At 33.8% G+C, this 20,177-nt stretch overlaps 1 protein-coding gene across 1 annotated transcript in view; it reads right to left on the bottom strand.

Annotated features, from left to right (window-relative positions):
• CSMD3 (CUB and Sushi multiple domains 3) overlaps nucleotides 1-20,177 on the bottom strand; it is a 659,839-nt gene that overhangs the window by 271,546 nt on the left and 368,116 nt on the right. Inside the window, exons 16-18 of the mRNA XM_010577127.1 lie at nucleotides 17,769-17,956; nucleotides 15,100-15,288; nucleotides 5,566-5,682 (exon numbers count right to left, since the gene is read on the bottom strand). Coding sequence (XP_010575429.1) covers nucleotides 5,566-5,682; nucleotides 15,100-15,288; nucleotides 17,769-17,956 — 494 coding nt within the window. The remainder of the gene's footprint in view (nucleotides 1-5,565; nucleotides 5,683-15,099; nucleotides 15,289-17,768; nucleotides 17,957-20,177) is intronic.

The raw sequence follows: 20,177 nt of genomic DNA, 5'->3' as shown, positions 1-20,177 counted from the left end.
TCTTGTAGCAGTTCAACCAGAACTTAGTAACTGATTAGAATGGGGGAAAGAAGATTATCTTGAGTCTCATGGAAATTAGAAATTTACTGTGGAGTATTTGAGGGAATTTGTGAGATTATGTAAAACTTAATATGAGATTTTTAAATGGTATTTGGCAACTGCAAAACTTTTTGTGAGATGTTTAGGGCCAAAGGCAGGTAAAGGGAGGGATCATGGTGGATAAGGGAGAAAAAAGTTCAGGAAAATTGAGAGGGTTAAGCCTCTCTTACTAATCCCTGAACCTAACCATCACAGCCTGTCCTCTGTTCTTTTTAAACTCTGTTCCTGACTATTTAGTGTGTAAGTGTGGCCTCTGTCCAGAGTGTGAGCACATGTGTGACCACTAGTGAACATTAAGATGGGCTGCCTGGTGGGCAGGATGAGGTCAGGGGCCAACACCTGGAAAAAGGGCCATCAGTCACAAGGAGGCAGCACCTGGAGGGAGTGGGATCTGGGGGCCAAGTGCTGGGCCAGGACCTGGAAGGTTGTGGGGGTATGTGTGTGTGCATGTGTGAGTCTGTGTAACTCCTAGCAAACTCCTGTTGCTATCAGCCCAGCTGGAGAAATAGGATTTGGCTGCCTGTGGTGTTCATGTCTGTTTCGGTGCTGTTGGTGTTTCTGTGTGTGCCAATAAAGACACTTGTCTCTGTCCATGTTAGTCTGTGTGACCAGCCATACATGCCTATGTACATATTGGCTAATTTGGAATACATGCTTAGTCTTGCTGTCAGATGGAGACACAAATGGGATTAACAAGAGTAATTCCTTGGATCTTAGAGACCTCTAGATTGTGCTTCCCTTCAAAGAGATCGGAGAACTATTCAGCTTTTTCAAGCAGATACCTTCTTCTCTTCTTATTGCTCCACACCTGCCCCCCCCGACTTGCTGTAGCTTGCAGATCCTGATAAACACACCCTTGCTTAGTAGCACTGATATAGAAATTATAGGATGGGATTGTGTTTTATGCATAGGACAAAACTAGATAATCCAAGATATATATTCTGGATTTTAAAAATTCTTAATTTAATAATTATATGAGCAAAGTCATTCATCTGCTTTGAGCATCCTATTTATTATCCTAGATTGTGTGACAATAAATTGGCAAAAATCACACTGAATTTTGGAATCAAGGTTAGTTTACATATCTTTTGAGCTAATGCCTAAAAATTTAGCTTTGAGATTGATAAACTCTTAAATGGTTTAATTTTTTTTATCATAGTTTTTACATAAGAGACAGTGTTGATCTGACATGAAAAGTTAGCTCTTAGGAGAAAAATGTGATATATACAGAATGAGGCTGAAATTCAGGCCGTATTTATGGCATTTACTGCACTCCAAATTAATTTTGGCCCTTTTTACACATGCATGTATACTGCAACAATAAAATCAGAAATGCCAAAGAAAATTTTATGGTAGTAACCCAAAATAATGGAATTCCTGTGAATCACAGCTGAGCTTCACTGAGTATTGTTCAAACACCAAACTCAAGGTTTAACTCAAGGGAATGTTTCAATCAATTTTCAAGATTGCCATGACATTTCTAAGCAAAACCCCAAGGTATATCCCAGCAGTAGCTGTACAATTTAGTTTTCTTCAGAAAATATTTTAATCACATTAATATATGCTGTGTGACAGATTGTGTCTTCTCCAGAGAAGAATTTTAAATGGTAAATTCAGGTAGATTCCTCCTCATTATGCCTCACATGCCACTTTCTTTATAAGGGGAATATTTAAAATCTGAAATGAAGACAGGAAGACATAACACTCTAATGTCATTTCTCAATATTACAATCCAGACTGTTGGGGGATGGGTAAATTAACTGTTCTATTAGTAAATGGTTTAAAATATATCATTGATACTCCACAAATTTCACTTCACCATATATTGAATTGCATGCTAACCACAGGCAAAATACAATAATTATTGTCATGATAGATGCTTCCTTTCCTCTTCATAAATAATACCAATTTAACTGTATTTAAAGTGCATGTTCCACTCCCTAGTTAACAAAATTTTTAAAAATACAATAAAATCATATCACGTTTTGATGGACATTCAAAATCATAATGTGGTCCACATGAACATAAATGAAAAATCATTACAGAATTCTATAATTTTAGACAGAAATGAACAGTAAAATTAAAATATATATATTTATATTGCAGATTATGTTATTTAAGATAGTATGTACAAACACAGAAACTTTTTCGTAACAATACAACATATCCAGATGTAAAATACAGATTTTAACTAAACATATGCATTTAATTGACTGCTATTATGTAACAGCATTATGAAGCTGCAACATAAAGATGTGTGTTTAAAAAAATACCCCACAGCATTCTGGAGCTACAAGTTATATACATTTTCTTGGCAGTCTGACATTGAACTACCAAATTTTGTCTAAAAAAAAGGGGGGGTGGGCTAAAGAAAATTTAATTATTTTTAAAAGATCATATCACTAATTAATGGCCAGTAGAAGATACTCCTTGAGATTCTGAAGTTGAAATTATATTAGACATGAAATAGAGCAGAAAATGAGATTTCCAGAACAAAGGTTATCTCCCTCACTTTAAATAACCCATTTATGTGTACGGGATTAATTTTCCCAAATGGTAACTATCTAAAACTTAAGTAAGTCACTCAGTCTCCCCATGGATGATTCATCTGGGTGCTATATAAACCCACTGGACATTAGATGATAGAGATGAATAGGCACCTTCAGAGGATGGTTCATTCCCTCTACTTTAGATACTTTTTCAGGGTGAGATGACTCATATCCTGAAGATATATGCATTTGTCCATTAAATACAGAAGTGGCCCAATGGACTAGCTTACTCAGACATAGAACTTTCCTGTTAGAAGATTAAATTTAAATTAAGTAAGCCTGTGACTTATTATCATAAAAGGAGAGCTATCTTCCTAATGCAGTACTACAGGAGGAGCTTAAAGTATTAACACCTTTTTGCCCACAAGAACAAAATATAAGAAGTTCATATAATATTTCCTATTTCCTACTCACAGCAAATCCTCACTCTTCAATTGTTTCCAGAAGACCTTTCAGCAGCATGAATCAAAATGCCCAAGTCAAATTACAACATAGCATTCATATTTAATATGTTTTTTTCCTTAGTAACATTTCCATAAGATAATATAAAACTTACTGACACAAATAAGAATGTGCTTATATCGATATATGTGTGTGTATATATACACGTATCAGTGTGTGTATGTGCTTATATATGCGTATGTTCATACTACTACTCTCTTTCCCTGTATATTTTCTGTATATTTGTTTTCTCAGGAGTCTCATTATATGTGGTGTTTTTTTCAATAGCCTCACATAAAATGTAATCACATTGAGAATTTCTGCTTTTATTTATCCCAATTTTTAAGTACTTCTCTAGCTGAGGGTTCAAGAAAAAAGATAAAAAACAAAAAGCCTACTTAATTTTTAAAAAATATTTTTTTCCACATACTTTCGTCCATAATCCCATTTTTAATTTAAGATAGATGAAAGTGTTAATAAAATGTCTTTCAAGAATCCTGAAAAATATGGCTTCATCTGGTCTCATGTTTACTGTATAATTTACATAATTTTCAGTCATGTGTTACTCCATGAAGCTAAACTCTTATCTATCTCTGCTACTTCTCTTCAATGACCAGATTATAAAGCATAGACTGGTTATCCAAAGGCTTTTCAGATAGGGTGCAAATTAAGTTACTACAGGGCTAACAGTTTTCTTACACTTTCTGTCAGTCTTTCTTGCTTATCCAGAAGAACAGTTATATTCTTCTCACATACTTTCTCCCTTGCAAAAGATCCACAGTACCTTATATTCCTGTAACTCTAAAAACTGTGTATCATACCTCGAGGTAACAAGGACAAATGTAGCATCTGATATAGGCTCAGTAATTTCAGAATGCTTTTTCACTGTGGCTACTTACAAGCAAATTATATTGACACAATGGCATCATTTGGTAGTAAAAAGAGACTGCGGAATAGCTGGAGCAATAATTTTGAGAGATACACTTTGCCACTTTAACACTTTAAGGAGTTTTAAATGGGACATCCAGTCAGAGTGATTTAACATCTAGATGAGGAACTATCACACTATTTGTACAAAATAGAGCAAGGGGACCACAGATCAGCACAATTCTCTGTGAGGGAAGTCTTATTTTTATGTTATCAATAACTCTTTCTTAGAGGAATATACTATCAGCGTACTTTGTCACATTTTTCAAGCCTCACAGAGAAAACTGATGAAAATCAGAATTGAAGTTGCCTTCCTTCTTCTCCTTTTCATTCTTTTTTCTGTATTCTTTCCAGTGTTACATATGCAGTTTTGCTTTTTATGTTCTTATCACCTCACCCTATTTATATTCAGTTTGTCTTATGACACCTATCTCTATTTCTTTCCTTTCCTTAACATTAAATTCTTATGCTTCTCTAGCTCGTTCCACTCACAACAGTACCATGCAGTCACTCCTATATTTAAAATAAAATACGCACAAAAATCTAAAAATTTGACCCATCCCTTCTCATCTAGTCCCCAAACTTTTCACTTGAAATCAACTAGGACACACTATTTCAAGGAAATTTTGCTACCTGGAAATCCCAAATTCCATTTCTGCCCTAAGCATTTTCTAACCACTCCTGTGTGTCTTATATTTCTTTGAAATAACTCTTACTAAGATCCTTTCTCAGAGAACAGTTAAAACCACTATTACGTCTTTATCCTGTAATCTGCCTTCAACAAATAACCACCCTTTTCTTAAAGGTCTCCTGTCCCTCAGCTTCTGTGATCAGTCATTATATAATTCTTTCTTACCTCCCTAAATGTTTATACAGGATTCCATTATTTATCATTTTTCCCTCTACATTTATTTCTAATATATATTATTTATTCAATCCATAAATGCATATTAAACTGCCATTTATACGCTGCCACCCTGAAAATGTGTCTTGGTAAGCTGAAACAGTTTCTTTTCTTCAAAAGAATAGGACTTTTCTTTCTGACATTTCCTTGTCGACAGCTAGTGATAATGTAAAATTTAGCATAATAAGCAATCTTTTAAACAACTCCCCTCTCATTAACTTAATTTCTTTTTTTATGCATAATAAGAATAACATCTTGACTTAAGTCTTCACTTCAGACTCTTCTGTCAATACCAAGTCTAAATATCAGTAACTACTTCCAGCTAATCTCTCTCTAAGATAAGGCATTTCCTCCTCAACACAGAAAAAGCATTCATCCTCTTTCACCTGTATGAATTATTGTGCACTCGTCCAACTATGGGTTACTTGGACTATAAACTTTTAGGGACTTTTCGTTCTGCAGAAAGCATTGGGGCCTAGTCTACCTCTGGAATTCTAGGAATTACTACAATAAAAATAAGCAAAAACAAAAATCAGCCACTCAGTTCCTAGTTCATTGCTGCTAACCTAGATCCGTATGTGTAGCACAGTACTGGACTTACATATTATAAAAAAAAGGTGGAAAAAGAGAAAAGGATTTATTTACCTTTTCCATGGGTAACATCCACAGTCCATGTACAATTCAGTGAGTTTGGATACAGATCAGGATAGCCAGGGGATAAAATTGTTCCACTAGGTCCTCTAACATCTCCACCACATAAAGCTAGAAATAACAAATAAAATAATAATAAAATAATTAATATAAAACTTACAAATGAGAGAAAATATAAGAAAACAATTCATTAAAATCTGCTAGCTTTAAAATTACTTAAAAATAGTTGGTCAAATGATTTAGCAGTTTCACATATAACTATAGCCCATTTTTACACAAAATGAAAGGAAATAGAATCAGTGAATAATTAAGAAGTGTTTTAATAGGTACTAAGAAAATAAAAAGCGAGTTTCCTTAGCTGTTTTTTCACATTTTCTTGAAACTCTGTGAAAGTCACAAGTTCAGCAGGAAGATGAAGGTAGAAGATACAGAGCCAAGCAATATCACTTTAGCCAGAAGCTAAGGCTGGAGACTTAAAATGGCATAGAGTGGATCTTGCTATTGAAGAATTACTGACTGAAAATATTATTGCAGGGAAGCATGACATGCTTTCTTGTGTCTAATTATTGGATATGCATCTATATCTATAATGCAAGTGATAATGACAATTGCCAATATAAGTCTTTCTATAGTATCAGTAGTGACTTTGTAAAGGTAATCAGTAGTTAAGCAATATAAAAATTAAATTACAGCTTGAATTAATACAAAATACAAAAATTAAATCATTACAACACTGGCATAAATATCTTCATAATTCACTATTACATTTTAATAGTGAATTTTCCATTCCAGAGCTTTTGAAATACTAAATTAATTGAGTAATTTTTAGTAATGCAGAGGCTCTAATACCTTAGAATTATCTTTTATCAATAACAATGGTTAAAACTCAGTACCAAGAAAAGTTATTACATCGTAGTTCTCTGAATATAGATTATCTCAGAAGGGCATACATTATAAAATGAATGAGTATTTCTACTTTTTTTTTTTTCACCAAGATAAAAAACATCTATACCATTCATTTTTCTTAGCTGATTTGTATGCATTACCAAAACTATTTTGTAGAAATATTCCAGGATACAAAAAAACAGTAAACTATGTTACTGCCACCAGATTTAAGTAAAATAATATAGACTGGTTTAGAAAAGTTGATTGCATTTCTTCCAAAGTAATTAACACAAACTGTCCCTTTTCAGCCTTAAGTAGTCAAGCTCTCAACCAGTGTGCTTTCAGAATTTTTATTGGTGTCAGCCATAGTTTCTCTAAGCCTGCACCTTAACCTAAGTCAGTATGCAGCACTCCCACGTTTAACAATCAGGTTTTCTCTTTAGCAGACACTAAAGCCGTTGAAAGGCAGTTTGGGAGATAGGTAAATGGCAGTTACTTGTCTGCAATTCCAGTAGATACAACTATCAATCCCTCTCCCCCTTGTTGTATAAGCTGTTGCTCACCTATTGCTCATGTCTGTGCTTCCCAGCCTGCTGTCACCCCAGAGAGGGTGACAGGCTGGAGGAGCAATACCTCTTTCTGAGAGAGGCTGCCCCACCTGCACTACCTGGTTTTAACTGCTCCTACTCCTCCTGTAACATCAGCAGAAGCTACCAACGTAGCACTCAGCAGTATGGATCGTAAAGGTGGGAGAAGTTTGGCCTTTCAGTATATGAACGGTGCTCAAACATCTTCATATTTCTTCAGGAGAAAGGTGGTGTGAGTAATTTGTTACATCGTGCCACTTATTCTACTGTATCTTGATATTTATCCTACTTATAACAATTCCTGCTACACATTGATGGAGTAAATCATGAAAGTTATACCTCTCTTTGCTTTTGCTATTAATGCTATTTATTTGAGAATTAATATGTTGACCAATCATTATTTTCTGCCTGTAGAAGTACATTCAAAACTGATTTGAGGATAAGCCATAGAGTGAATCTAGAGATTCACTAGAATAGAGAATAGAGAATATCCAGAATGTACCTTCTGTCTTACCCTGTACATAAGAAGATATTTGTCTCAAGGAAATACATGCATTTTCAGACATTTCGGTAGCACTGAGGCATGTTTTCATAAAGGTCAATAATTTTTCTTAATGAGGTTACTGCATTGCACGCCATCACTGTCTTTAAGGTGCTAAATAAAAAGTATACATTTAATTACAGTTTTCTTATAAAGCAGAAATGGAACTTCATCCTATATCCTAGGATGAAGATCACCCTATTTTGCCTAGCTAAATTTGTTTGATTGTTCTAACTAACCACATTTCTGTTTTAAACATGTTTATTTGTCTGGGTAGCCTCATGATTTCTTTGTGTGAGCTATTTCTCCTGCCAACTTTCTATCCTTTTTGGCCTAGTTGTAAGCTGGAAATTTGCAGATCCAGTACGATAGGCTGAAACAGGACATTCTAGGACTACAACCACCCAATCTCATTACTGTTGCCACAGGGAAATAACCTCCCAGCATACTAATTTTCCTCTTCACTTCTCTGAAGAGACAATGAAGGTAACCACTGTCCACTTATCACCTGATCTTGTTATATTTAGACATCAGTAAAACAGAATCACAGCTATGACAGCATGTTACTGGAGCTTCTGATGGTAACTACATACGTTGTCCATACCTTAGGTCATCCCTATTAAATAAGAAAATGCAATCAGTTTTTATAATCATGGGAAACAGCCCAAACAAATGTATTTTACAATGGATGTTTGGAAAGCCTTTCAGAAATGCAAATGGTGACAAAACATCCATGGCATGCCATCAGGCACTCAGTGTAACACTATGAAGGCTAGCAGATGGCAAAAAAAGGCATCAAGGGACCAGCATTTTACAAAACAAAGCCAAGTTGACAGATCTGAAATATAAAATGTGCACTGGTCCTGATAAGATGGCAAACAGCCCAAGCATATAATATCACTACTAGTATCTGACATTTTTTCAGAGTGCAAAGGAAAACAGAAACACATGAAAATAAAAACAGCGGAAGATAAACTCCACACATTTTTCCAGATTCTACAAGGAAACTTTCTTTCACTTTATCTGATTATACAGAGATGGAGGCTAGCAGAGACTAAAAGTAGAGTGAATATATAAGCAAATAACTGAAGTGCTATCTGGGTGTTCTAATGCGGAAAATGGAATACTGTGTTGCTAACACACTAATTAATAATTTCTTTGTCATGCAAACAGAGAAGCTGAGTCAAGACATGCCTAATTTTTTTTCCCTCCATTACTATGTTTTCAGAATAGTGAGAAATAAAATAATAAAAATAAAAAGAACAAAAAATAATGAGAACAAAATATAGAAGTGACTGTATGAAGCACAGATAGATACCTGGATGTATAGTATAACATACATCTACAGCACTGTGGTGATCAGAAATGATGTGACAATTTAAAAAGCAAGTTTTGGATAACTGTGAATGAAGACTGAAATTTAACAGTGGAGTTCAGTGGCTAAACCAGTTGTTTGGGTGAAATAAATCCTTACAGTGTTGGGTTGATTACTTACACTTTATTTTGTTATAAATGGTCATAACTGCATTCATTTTGCTCAGTAACATGACCAGTCATAAGGAAGAGTGACAGCAAGCAAACCTAGCTTAGAAAATGGCCCTGTGTAGTTTGAAAATAATTTTTGGCCCAAGCAATTTTAGAACCTTTATTCAGGCTACTCGTAAGTGTCTCAGCGGGAGAGATGCAGGCCACGCTTCATCCATGAAATACACGAATAGTTGTAATGCGAGCACTTGACTTGTGTCATTCATATAATTTTCAAGTTCCATTTCAGGCCATATTTCATGCTACTATAAAACTGTTACAGAAAATCAGTCTTCCAATACTAGAGATAGTCTCAAAATTTCTAGCCCAAATTCATTCATGGTCCATTTTTATTCATTTGTTCTTCTGCTAAACTGTCATTATGTTCTTTTCCCTCTTGGGGACTTTGGAAGGCTGGCGAAGCACGTTAGTACCTCTGACTTTGGGTCAGTTAAATGAGACAGGTTTTCTTAATCTACTTCTGTAAGATACATTTTCCACCTCTATAACCACTGCATTTACAATTGCAAGTACTTACCTTTCTTTCTTGTCACAGCAGCTTTGCTACACAAACATATTGCTAGGACACTTCACATTAGATTGTGACATTTTTGTTCATAGATTTTTTCCATTTTTTTTCACATCCTTTGTTCTATTTTTAACATATTTATATTTTATTGCTGCAAAAGTCAATCTGTATAATGTCCTACTGCAGAGGTCAGCCTGTATAGCTAGCTTAATACTTATTCACAGAAAAGCCTCTTACCTCTTAAATTTTGCTTTTTACACCACGAAATAAAACTCACAAACCACTAATTATGTTCTCTGTCATCTGAGGTCTTTGAATAAGGTCCACTACCTATTTAAAACTGATTTATTTTGATGTAACACAAGTCAGTCTCAGAGTTATGAAGGGTATAGCAATAATATGAGAAAACTGCACGCTAGAAGAAGGGGGTCACCATATCCAAGAAGGACAGAAAACTATCAAAAGAATGTTTTTGTTATTTTGGTAAAGCAACCGAAAATAATACAGATGTATATAAACGCATGTGTCTGTGTATTTCTACATATGGTGTTCACTAGCAATGCAGTAAAAAAACCCTGTATCATTGTCCTTTTTTAGCCTGACTGAAGATGGTGATATCTGGGAAATTAACAGTATTTTCCATTTTTTTGAATTGTATCACCTACCATTTTGATGTATAAAGATTTTTCAAGAGACTAGCCATAGGTCACCAACCACAACTCAGAAACTAACATACAATGATGTATCTCATTTTTCTCAAAAAAAAGAGAAAATACACATAAGAACAGAAGCCTTCAGAAAAAAAATTACTTTTTTCAGTAAGGCCAGCTTGCTGCAAGTACAAATAAATGAAAACTATTTGTTTTCAAAGATGATGGGAAGAGAAAACACACATTTATAATTGATTAGTAATAATGATAAGTTTTACAAATGGTTTCAAGCATCATCAAGAAAGACTAATAACATATGCTAGTTTAGCAAGAACCACAGAGTGAAAAGAATACATAGATGCGTTTGTGTACATATAAATCTAAATACAAGTATGTATATGCACAAACACACAGAGGCCCCATTACATTAATTACTTAATTAACTCCAACTTCCAACTAAAAATCTAATTCTAAGGTGACTTTCATTTACTGTGTAATTTGATAATAAAAAGGAAATACATAGTTAAAAATTACTGAAACAGTGAATTAGAATTTGAATCTTATATACTGTGCTTCATAGACCAAGAAACTTCAGCATCTGTCTTCCCTAATTACAGAAGATGTAATGTGTCTTAAAATGAAATGCAGTCAAGTAGTAACAAGTAAATAACAATATGGACAGCAAATTATAATAGTCAGCTTCTGGAACGAAACCTTGGGCTTGAGTTATATTACACAAGAGACTAACTTAATAGAAACTAGTGTAGGTTAGATTACTCACAAGATAAACTTGTATTTTTACCTTCTTACTTAAAGCTAAAACAGACCACGACATTCTATCCATTTCCAATTCTGGCATCTACCACACTGAATATTTGTAGCAGGTTTTTTAACAGTTGTATTTTAATAAAAGCATTGTTTTTACATTAGAGATGTCTTAACAGAAATGACATAACACCTCTGCCATATTTCCTGGATATGTTCCTCATGCTACTGCACAAATCATATTTGCTAATTCATTTGGACATCTAGGTGTTTTCAATATAAATGTTAAATGTTTTCCATCTTGCTTGAACATTTTTCTTGCTATGTATTAATTTTCTTAAATAAATGAAGATCAAGCGGAATGACAATATTTATTTTTAATTCAAATAATGAGTAAGAATTATTATGTATTAGCATTCAATTTCATGTTATGATGAAGGGAATAAAAAGCACTTTACACTCTTAATTAGGTATTGAATTTTTACATAATTTTCCTGTCATTTTTAATGGGATTAATACAATACTTCATATATTGGGTGGAATAGGTTTTCTCACATACATTCAAAGCTTAAAAGCAAAATTCTATTATAATATTCATATAGAAAGGACATGATAAGACAAAATTTTGTCTTACTCATTAAGCACTGGGAGATTACAGTCAAGAAATTCAGGGCTGTCCAGATAATAGGTATGCAGTGAATCATATGTAGATGTTAGCTAGGAATGGCCTATTCATATTCTTGTTCGAAAAGAATGGCTGTTATTTATTTGTATGTTTATTTTCCTAGGTAGTGTGTCCCATGTTTATGGTATATAGACCAAATTACATCTTCAGATGAACTATTTCAAAATAAATAAATGGACACAGTAATACCAATTATTTATCTCTGGTCTGTGTGGATAAAAAAGCTCTTAACCCATGAACCAAAGAAGGAAAAAAAATATGGCAAGATTCTAGGCCTTGATCAGTACCACCTTTTTTGAAAAGAAATAAAAAAGTATTTTGCCAAGACAGGTATCCAGAAATTGGTCATACTGAACAACACTGAAGGATTTTTAACGTATCTTCGTAACAGTCTACAGACTAATTCATTTCTTGAAAAGAGACTGATGGTTTGATAAAGATCATAGGTTTTACTTTTCATTCTTTGAAGAAGCCTTAAATCTATGGTTATATAACTTATTTTAACATAGTGGAGTTGCTGTCTTGAAAACTGTAAAGCAATTCAAGTACTGTATAAATTCAAGTAGCTTTCACCACAGTGAAAGGATGAGAGGTAATGGCTGTAACCGGAAGATGGGAAGTTCTCTGTAGATGTTAAGAATACCTATTGTGTGGCCAAACAATGGCAGTTCTTACTCAGAGAAGAACTGGAATCTCCCTCCTTGGAGATATAACTCAGCTGTGTAGGATCCTGAACAACCTGATCTAACATCCAGACTGGACCCTCTTTTTGGGGTATGGGTTTTGACTAGATGACATTCTGAGGTTCCTTTCAGCTATAACTGTTCTATGGTTCTGAAAATATCTTCCTTAAATATTTATCTTTAAAGAACAGAAATATATTCTACTATCCTTAAAGGTCAGAGAGCTCTAATTTATTTTTTTTCCCAGAAGTGCTTTGCTATATTTCTGCATATATAAAGCTGCGTTTGTGTTTGTATGTGTACACACACACAGAGAATACATATGTGCACTGAGGAACAGCGTGCACACCTTATCCGTATAGATACACATAAAAATCAAAACTAAGGAAATTACCTGTGAAATCCTTCATGCATATCAATTACTTAAATATGAATGAATTATACAGCCTGTCATAATCACCCCCTCAGGCCAGGCTTTAGGGAAGGAAACAGTTTGCTTGTTCATTTTTAAAACATCATTCTCAGTATTGTCTAAATGTTCCTGTAGATAATGAAGTGTGACTTCCCTGATAAGCTTTTTGTGATGCTTATCTGTGTAACATCCAAACACCTCATGAAAAAAATCAGCTGATACTCCTTCAAAGAATAGAATTGCAGTCAACACAATCTTCTGCTTTGAGGAAGAACTGGTTCTAAGAAGTCTAAACTTTTTTCATTTTCTACACCCTTCTCCTCCACCAAAACACTTACACTCACAAGTTGTCATGGTCTGCCTGCACAATTAGCACTGTCTGTCTGCATATCACTACATGATGTAATTATAAAAAAGAGATGCATTATTAAAAAGAACAATCAAGAAAGAACTCTGCTCCTCAGAAAATGTCAGAGTATTGAATGAACAGTGACCAATGTGTTTATTAGTGGCATGATTAATACAAACCCATACTTGCAGTTTATGCAAACAACAGCCCATTTAGCAAATGTTCTTTTTTTCCCTGGGGGTGCAAGCACTCTGAATCCTATTTAAAAACATTCCACCAGAGAAGAAATTCAGCAATCAAATTAAAATCAGTTCAACCATGAATTTATTAAATTTACTAGAATAAATGTACTCAAACCTGCTTTTAGAGCATATTTATTCAATGGACAATTGCCATTTAGCAATGTGCTCTGGAAAAAAAAAAATCTCATTTACTTAATGAATTGCATACTAGTTGGAGGAAGAAAGTTATCACAATAGGAAATTTTATTTCACAGCAGAGGACAGTATTCACAGGGAGTGTGTTAGTACTGTTTGTTTTAGATGGTTACCATCTAGTACCTATCACCGTAAGAAAACGTATCTTATGTTTACGGCCTACTCAGCAAAATATAGTCCCCTTGACTGTGAACTGTGGGAACCCTGCAATTCTTCATTGCAAGAACCTGGCTGAGAAGCAGAATCCCTTAGGAAACAGGCTTGCTGAACTACAGAGTCCCATTTTCAGGAAAGTGATTATTCACCCCCCTTTCTACCACCACAAATTTTGAGTATCATCATATACTGATATGTTCAACCTACTGAAATATAAAAACCAAAGCATTTGCTAAATAAATAAGCTGAAGGCTGAGAAAACCCCTACCATTTTTTAAAAGAAAGAAATACAGTTGAAAATGACTATATTTCCAGATGGCAAATCACACGATTCAGTGAGCTTTTTTGTTAGTCTTCATTCAAATTCAGCTTTTTCTTTCTAACTTAGTGTCCTGAGATACTAAGAACTATTTTAGAAAAATATACTATCATGTGCATTATGTAGCTCATGTAAGTTCAGTATTAAATACTACTCTAGAATTAAGTGAGTGCAGTATTCCTGATAACATTTTTATCACCAGAAAAGCATGTACCATGCTCAAAGGAAAAAAAAAAAAAAGAGAGGAAAACATCTCAAATACACAAGTTAATAAACATTACAACATACTTTCTTAATATTAAATATAACTGATATCACCCTAACTGGGAAAATGGATTAAAATGAAAAATTTAGGTAACAAGAGATGACTGAAACTATTAGACAATTTTTCAAGCAGACTTTGTTAATGATATGGTGGAGGCTCCAAAAGGTATGACATGTTACTCGATACCACTTTTGTCTGGTTTACCAATCATACACTTAATCATCAGGTATAATTTGGCCCTAATCAATTCCTACAGTGATTGCAGGTTGTCAAGTTCTGTTAACAAGCTAGGAATGCAGTGATCAACATGAAACAGGAGAAAATGCAGTTTTTGAGTCAGGTATAAATAAACCTCATGTCATGTTTTGTATGTCAGCACACCTGTGTCCCTAGATGGATTCCCAAACACAAACATTTGTAGCTTGTAATAAGTGCTTTCCAAGCAGATATACATTAATCTTGCATGCTTTGAGCTAACTGGCAATCAGTTCATGTTAACATATATTCAGATAGACCTATCTTCAATAATCTGCTGATTTAAAGAATTATATATTATTCTCTACTTTTATTACTAAATATTTCATCAAACAGAAGTATATAACATTTATTTCCTCTAACTATTCTTTTTTTCCTAAAAATAGAGGTTTTACAAGCTCCAACATTTAACTCATTTTGGCTAACAATAGTTCGGCAAAATGTGTATATTTTAAGGTACTCTGTATTTTATCCATTCATCCTTACCATCACAAGTTGGGAGTGGGTGACTCCACCAGTGATTTTTTTCACATAGCAAAGGCTCCTCATGACTCAGCCTATAACCCGGATCACAACTAAATGAGACGGTGGAACCTATAGAGAAGTCATGTCCATAACGACGTCCATGCACTGGTATGCCAGGATCCAAGCAAGAGTAAGTATTAACAGTTACACCTAGATGAGAAAAAAACAAAAAACCAACCAAACACAAACAAACAAAATCGTTAAATAAACAACCTATAGAATGTTTTTTATTAATTTAAGTAATTCACTGTGCTGTGAGTGGGGGTGAAGGCTTCATTATCACAAATTTTCGGTGAATTATCCTTGCATTATGTTTCTCTGTGTTACTGTTATAAGATGTTATGGATAATGAATTGCATCCTGCCACTGTTGGAGAGAAAAACACATAATTTACAGGATATTTAGTTTGATCCTATCTCAGTAACATTAAGTGATTTTGTCCCTGATGCTGATGTTGAAAAGCCTTGATGATCACTCAAAATTCTGATTTCCAGCCTTTATTTTTTTCCTGATCAAACTTTGTTATCCTAGCTAAAATGCTTTTTATTTCTTTTTAAATTTATTCTTGAAATATTTACACAGATCAATTATTTACATAAATAATTCTCATACCTAATGTTATTTGATATGTGAGATACTTAGAAGATAAAGAATAGCAGAAAAAGTAATAAAGAGAATTTGACTTGATAAAGAGAATTTTAATGTGTGCTAAAAAAATTAAACCTTTTAGATTATTTCCCAGTGAGAAGTGTAACTTCATTATAAAAGCATCAGGGAAAAACAAAGAAAGAAATAATAAAAAACTCTAGGAACATTACTGAAGTTAGCAAATTAGAAGAAATATTCAATGTAAGATTTTTTGTGGGTGTTATTCCTTTATTCCTACACAAAAGCCATAAAATATCCTTCCTTACAAAGAAATTCAGTGTGGAAAGAAATAATTAGCACAGAAAATAAGAAAACATATAAAAGACTTCAGCTTTCAATAGGATATTTAAAGAGAGAAGTGTTGAATAGAGGACCATTAATCATTATTATTATTATCCAGAAAAGGGAAATCAGAATTGGGTTGTGCTGGATAATATCAGACGATGAACCAGTAAGAATTAAACAAAAATAAAATTAATACTAGATGTCTATCTATAAACAGACGATGTTAAGCAGAAAAGCAACTACTGAAAATGGTTGATTTTGTGTAAAAATGGTAAAGATGTTTATTTTCAATGTTCTCTGGTAGTACAAGTCTAAATTTCATTCTTCACTAGTGTAGACAGAACTGTGGGGTGAGGATCAATTTTAGAAAAAAAAGGGATTTTATAATGAAATTGAAGAATTCATTTATAATGAAATTTCAGATTTCCTTTCCAACTTTATTTAATTGAAATAATTTGATATAAGGGTATTTGTAATAAGTGCAGCTTTCCTCTTTTTGCTGTTCACATTCCCAAAGTGTAATTTCTACCATTTAACATTATTCATTTAGCCAATCATTTTAAGAATTTACTGGTCTCTGCTGGCAATATTAATCTAGTTTTCCTGATGTGTAAGGATAGCCATCCTTCAAACCTCAGAATGGGTGAGAACTTAACAAAATCATCACTTCTTCACAATGTAGAAGATGAGACAAATGGAAGTATGTGGGTGAAGGCTAGGACAGTAAAGAATTTTGGAATAATAATAGAATTTTTTTGATAAACAGCCAGAACTTGACATTCACTGGAGTTCAAATCAGCCCAAATTTTATCTGGCAAAGTCACCTCCACATAGATTGTATTTAATATCTTTATCATTAGTGGTCAGGAATAGTGAACATGGTCAAAAATAAAGTAAAAAATTAAGAACATCTGAAAATTGCTTGGTGGTAGTTCCAACAAAGAGGAGTATGAAACAGAAATGGATAGATAACAATGTGCTCATGACCTTTATTAAGCAAATTAGACAGTGATTACAGAAAAATATTATTTCACATGAGAATATTACTTATTACAAGAAAAGGTATATTTAGAAACACAAAATGTAAATGACATGAGAATATATCAACCTATATGAATTCTAAGAATTCGTAAAGTATGAAATCTAACAGATGCTTTGTGCTGTGTAGTTTATATGACTATAGTAAGGGGAAAAGAATACTTCTATATGTCAGAACAAATCACATATGCAGGTTTTTAGATCCCTAAAAATCCATAAGCAAGCAATTCCATAGCTTGACTTTCAGCTCATTAATGTAACCTGCATATCCTATTACCTTCAGTTAGAGCTGCAGGTACATCAGTCAGGACAGTAATTTAGGTATTTGCTTAGATTTTCATAATCTTCCTGATCTCGTGCAGTTTTACACACACAAAAAATGCATTGTACAGAAGATAAGAATAACATGACATAAAAGCAACATCCAGAAGAAAGGCATTTGCTTCCCATTCCCATTTTCTGATTCTTAAAGCATGGAGCAGTACAGGAATGACATTAAATTGTTAAGTGAAATTACTGGGCATCTGTTTTCCAGTTTAACACCACTAAATCTTTCTCAGTTTGAGAAATAACAGAAATTTACCAAAGATGACACCTTTGCACCTTTATATATTTATGACTGATGGGGAAATCAAATAATACAATTCAGAATGACTTACTTTCATAGTGAATCTTGAATCCATTGTTAGAACGACTGTTGTCAGTTGTAAAGAGAAGATAAATGAAATTGCTACTGCTAAACAGGAATTGTGGGACCTGTGTACCATTATAAGATCCCAAAAGTGGAGATAATAAGTTTGGTCCATCATGAACTTCCAACACATCATAATTGAGTTCTGTCTGAAATCTGGAATTGAGGAAACACACAGAGGCACAAATATAAGAAGCGTTTAAAACAAATTCAATAAACCCATATAAAGTAAGCCATATTTGAAAACTATGCTCCTTTCCTGGTCATAATCTTTTAATTATTTCTGCATACATCTATTTTACAGTATCAGTATAATAGTACTAATTATCCTATATAATTAATACAATAATCGAATTTCAGGTTAGTGCCTTAGTAAGATGAGCAGTATGTTTAAACTCCTTGAGCTGGTTTGTATTGCAGGAAACAAAAGCCAGAAACACAGTTTGTTAGCAAAGATTAATATTACTTGCATATACTGTTTTATAGCACAAAATTATTATTCTTTTTGGAAAAATTAAGTAATTTAAGAGGATATGTTGATGCATTCTTTTATTATATCCATTCCACTTGGCACAAATATCATCAAAGTACTTTATATTATCAAAGAATCATACTCTGAGTGTCTACCCTTAACATCATCTATAAGCAGTGATAGAATTACTTATGTATGCTCTGAGACTCCAGTGGCTTTGTGCCAGTTGAGGCTCAGTCTAAAGTGGTGGCAGAAGTTATCGTAAAAAAAAATTAGAAGTCCTATTTAGAAAGCACTATAAAGCAAAATGCCTGTTTAGAGACTGCATGTGTGCTGTCTCTGTCAAGGAAAAGCTCAGTGTGACAATACTGCTAGATATCTCTTTGCTTTCCTTGTTTTAGATGGTATCAGCAATCCCAAACACCAGTTTGGTATTTTGACAGTAGTTTCTCTCTCTTTTGCCATGACAGACCTTACATTAATCATACTGCTTTAATGGACTTTCTGATGGATTATTGAAAAACTCTTTCAGAATTAAAAAGAAACAATTAACAGCAGGATCCTACAAGGACTCTTCAGATGTTCCTAATTCTCTCTCTGATTCACTTAGATGCCCAATTCAGCTTTGTGAAATCCATTCAAGGCATGAATACATGACTAATGCCAATGTACTGAGGAGCTTTGTATTTCAGTATTTATGTCCCATGAGTCTGAGCCTAAAGATCTAAAGGTATCTGGTGAAAGATGAGAAGCCAAATTAAACCTCCAAAACATGTGTTTTCTTTCATCCATGTCCCACTCCTATTAAACAACATAGAAAAGAGCACAGAAATAAAGTAGTAGAGAGTTATGGAAATGAAGCAGGATAAGCCTAGAAGCAGAACTGAAAATTTCTTTTTTTTTGCTAGTTTCCACATGAACTCATATGTTGCTAAAAAGCTACTAGGCATTAACTTGTTTTTTTCCAGTACTTGTTTTTCCCACTAATCCATAAAAAACAGAAGCAATCTTGCAAAGAGATCATTTAGGCTTGCTCTGCTTTCTTGGTTGCTTTATCAAAAGCATACTGGAGACAGAAAGTGTAAAAAAACATTGACCCCATAAATGCAAAGCAACTCTCAGGCCAGTCAAGACACAATGAAATTGAGTCTCCAAAGGCGTAACAGAAATCCTCTCATAAGTACTTGTTGCTCAAAGACTACATACACCACCACGAACAGCAGAAAAATAAGGAGATGAGAAAAATGAGTAAGCACCCAAGAAAAAAAGAGTGAGGACTTTTTTTTTTTGTGAGATGAACTGAAAGAAATTTGAAGGGGGGATTATGTACAATGCCTTTGCTTGGTCATTTAGCTCAGAAAAGTGATCAATTTAAATTTAATTTATAAGGGTGATGCTTATATTATTTTTTCCTTGAATACCTTTCCTCTTGATGCTCAACTTATCTGATATATATACGTATCACCTGGTTATTCCCTGGTGTGAGAAAACAGTAGGAATTTGTAGGAAAATGAATAAAAAATACTTTGTGCTTCATGTAAGACCACTCCAAGATTCTTTCCTACTTAACTAGTCACTATTCTTAAACCTGGATGACTTCATTGCTATGTGAGGTCTATTCTTAGGGAGGACTCACAAAAACTCATTCAAGCAGACAGGAGTGAAACAAACTTTAACATAGGAGGTGACACATGCTTTTTTATCTTATTTGAACAGCTAAAGCTGCTTTAGTATTTACAACATGCATCTTTGTAAGAGACAACCTATCAACTCAATGCAGTGTCAGGATATAAGTACAATATCCTGCTGCACAGTGTATACTCATTAGTCAAATGTGACTAGTACTCCAGTCACAGTTTGCTGATTAACGTCCCTAGCATTTAAATACTCATAATTAGGCTTCTT

Source organism: Haliaeetus leucocephalus, unplaced genomic scaffold (assembly GCF_000737465.1).
Source record: "Haliaeetus leucocephalus isolate CR32 unplaced genomic scaffold, Haliaeetus_leucocephalus-4.0 Scaffold555, whole genome shotgun sequence".
NCBI lineage: Eukaryota > Metazoa > Chordata > Aves > Accipitriformes > Accipitridae > Haliaeetus > Haliaeetus leucocephalus.
This window is presented reverse-complemented; position numbering and strand designations above follow the sequence as displayed.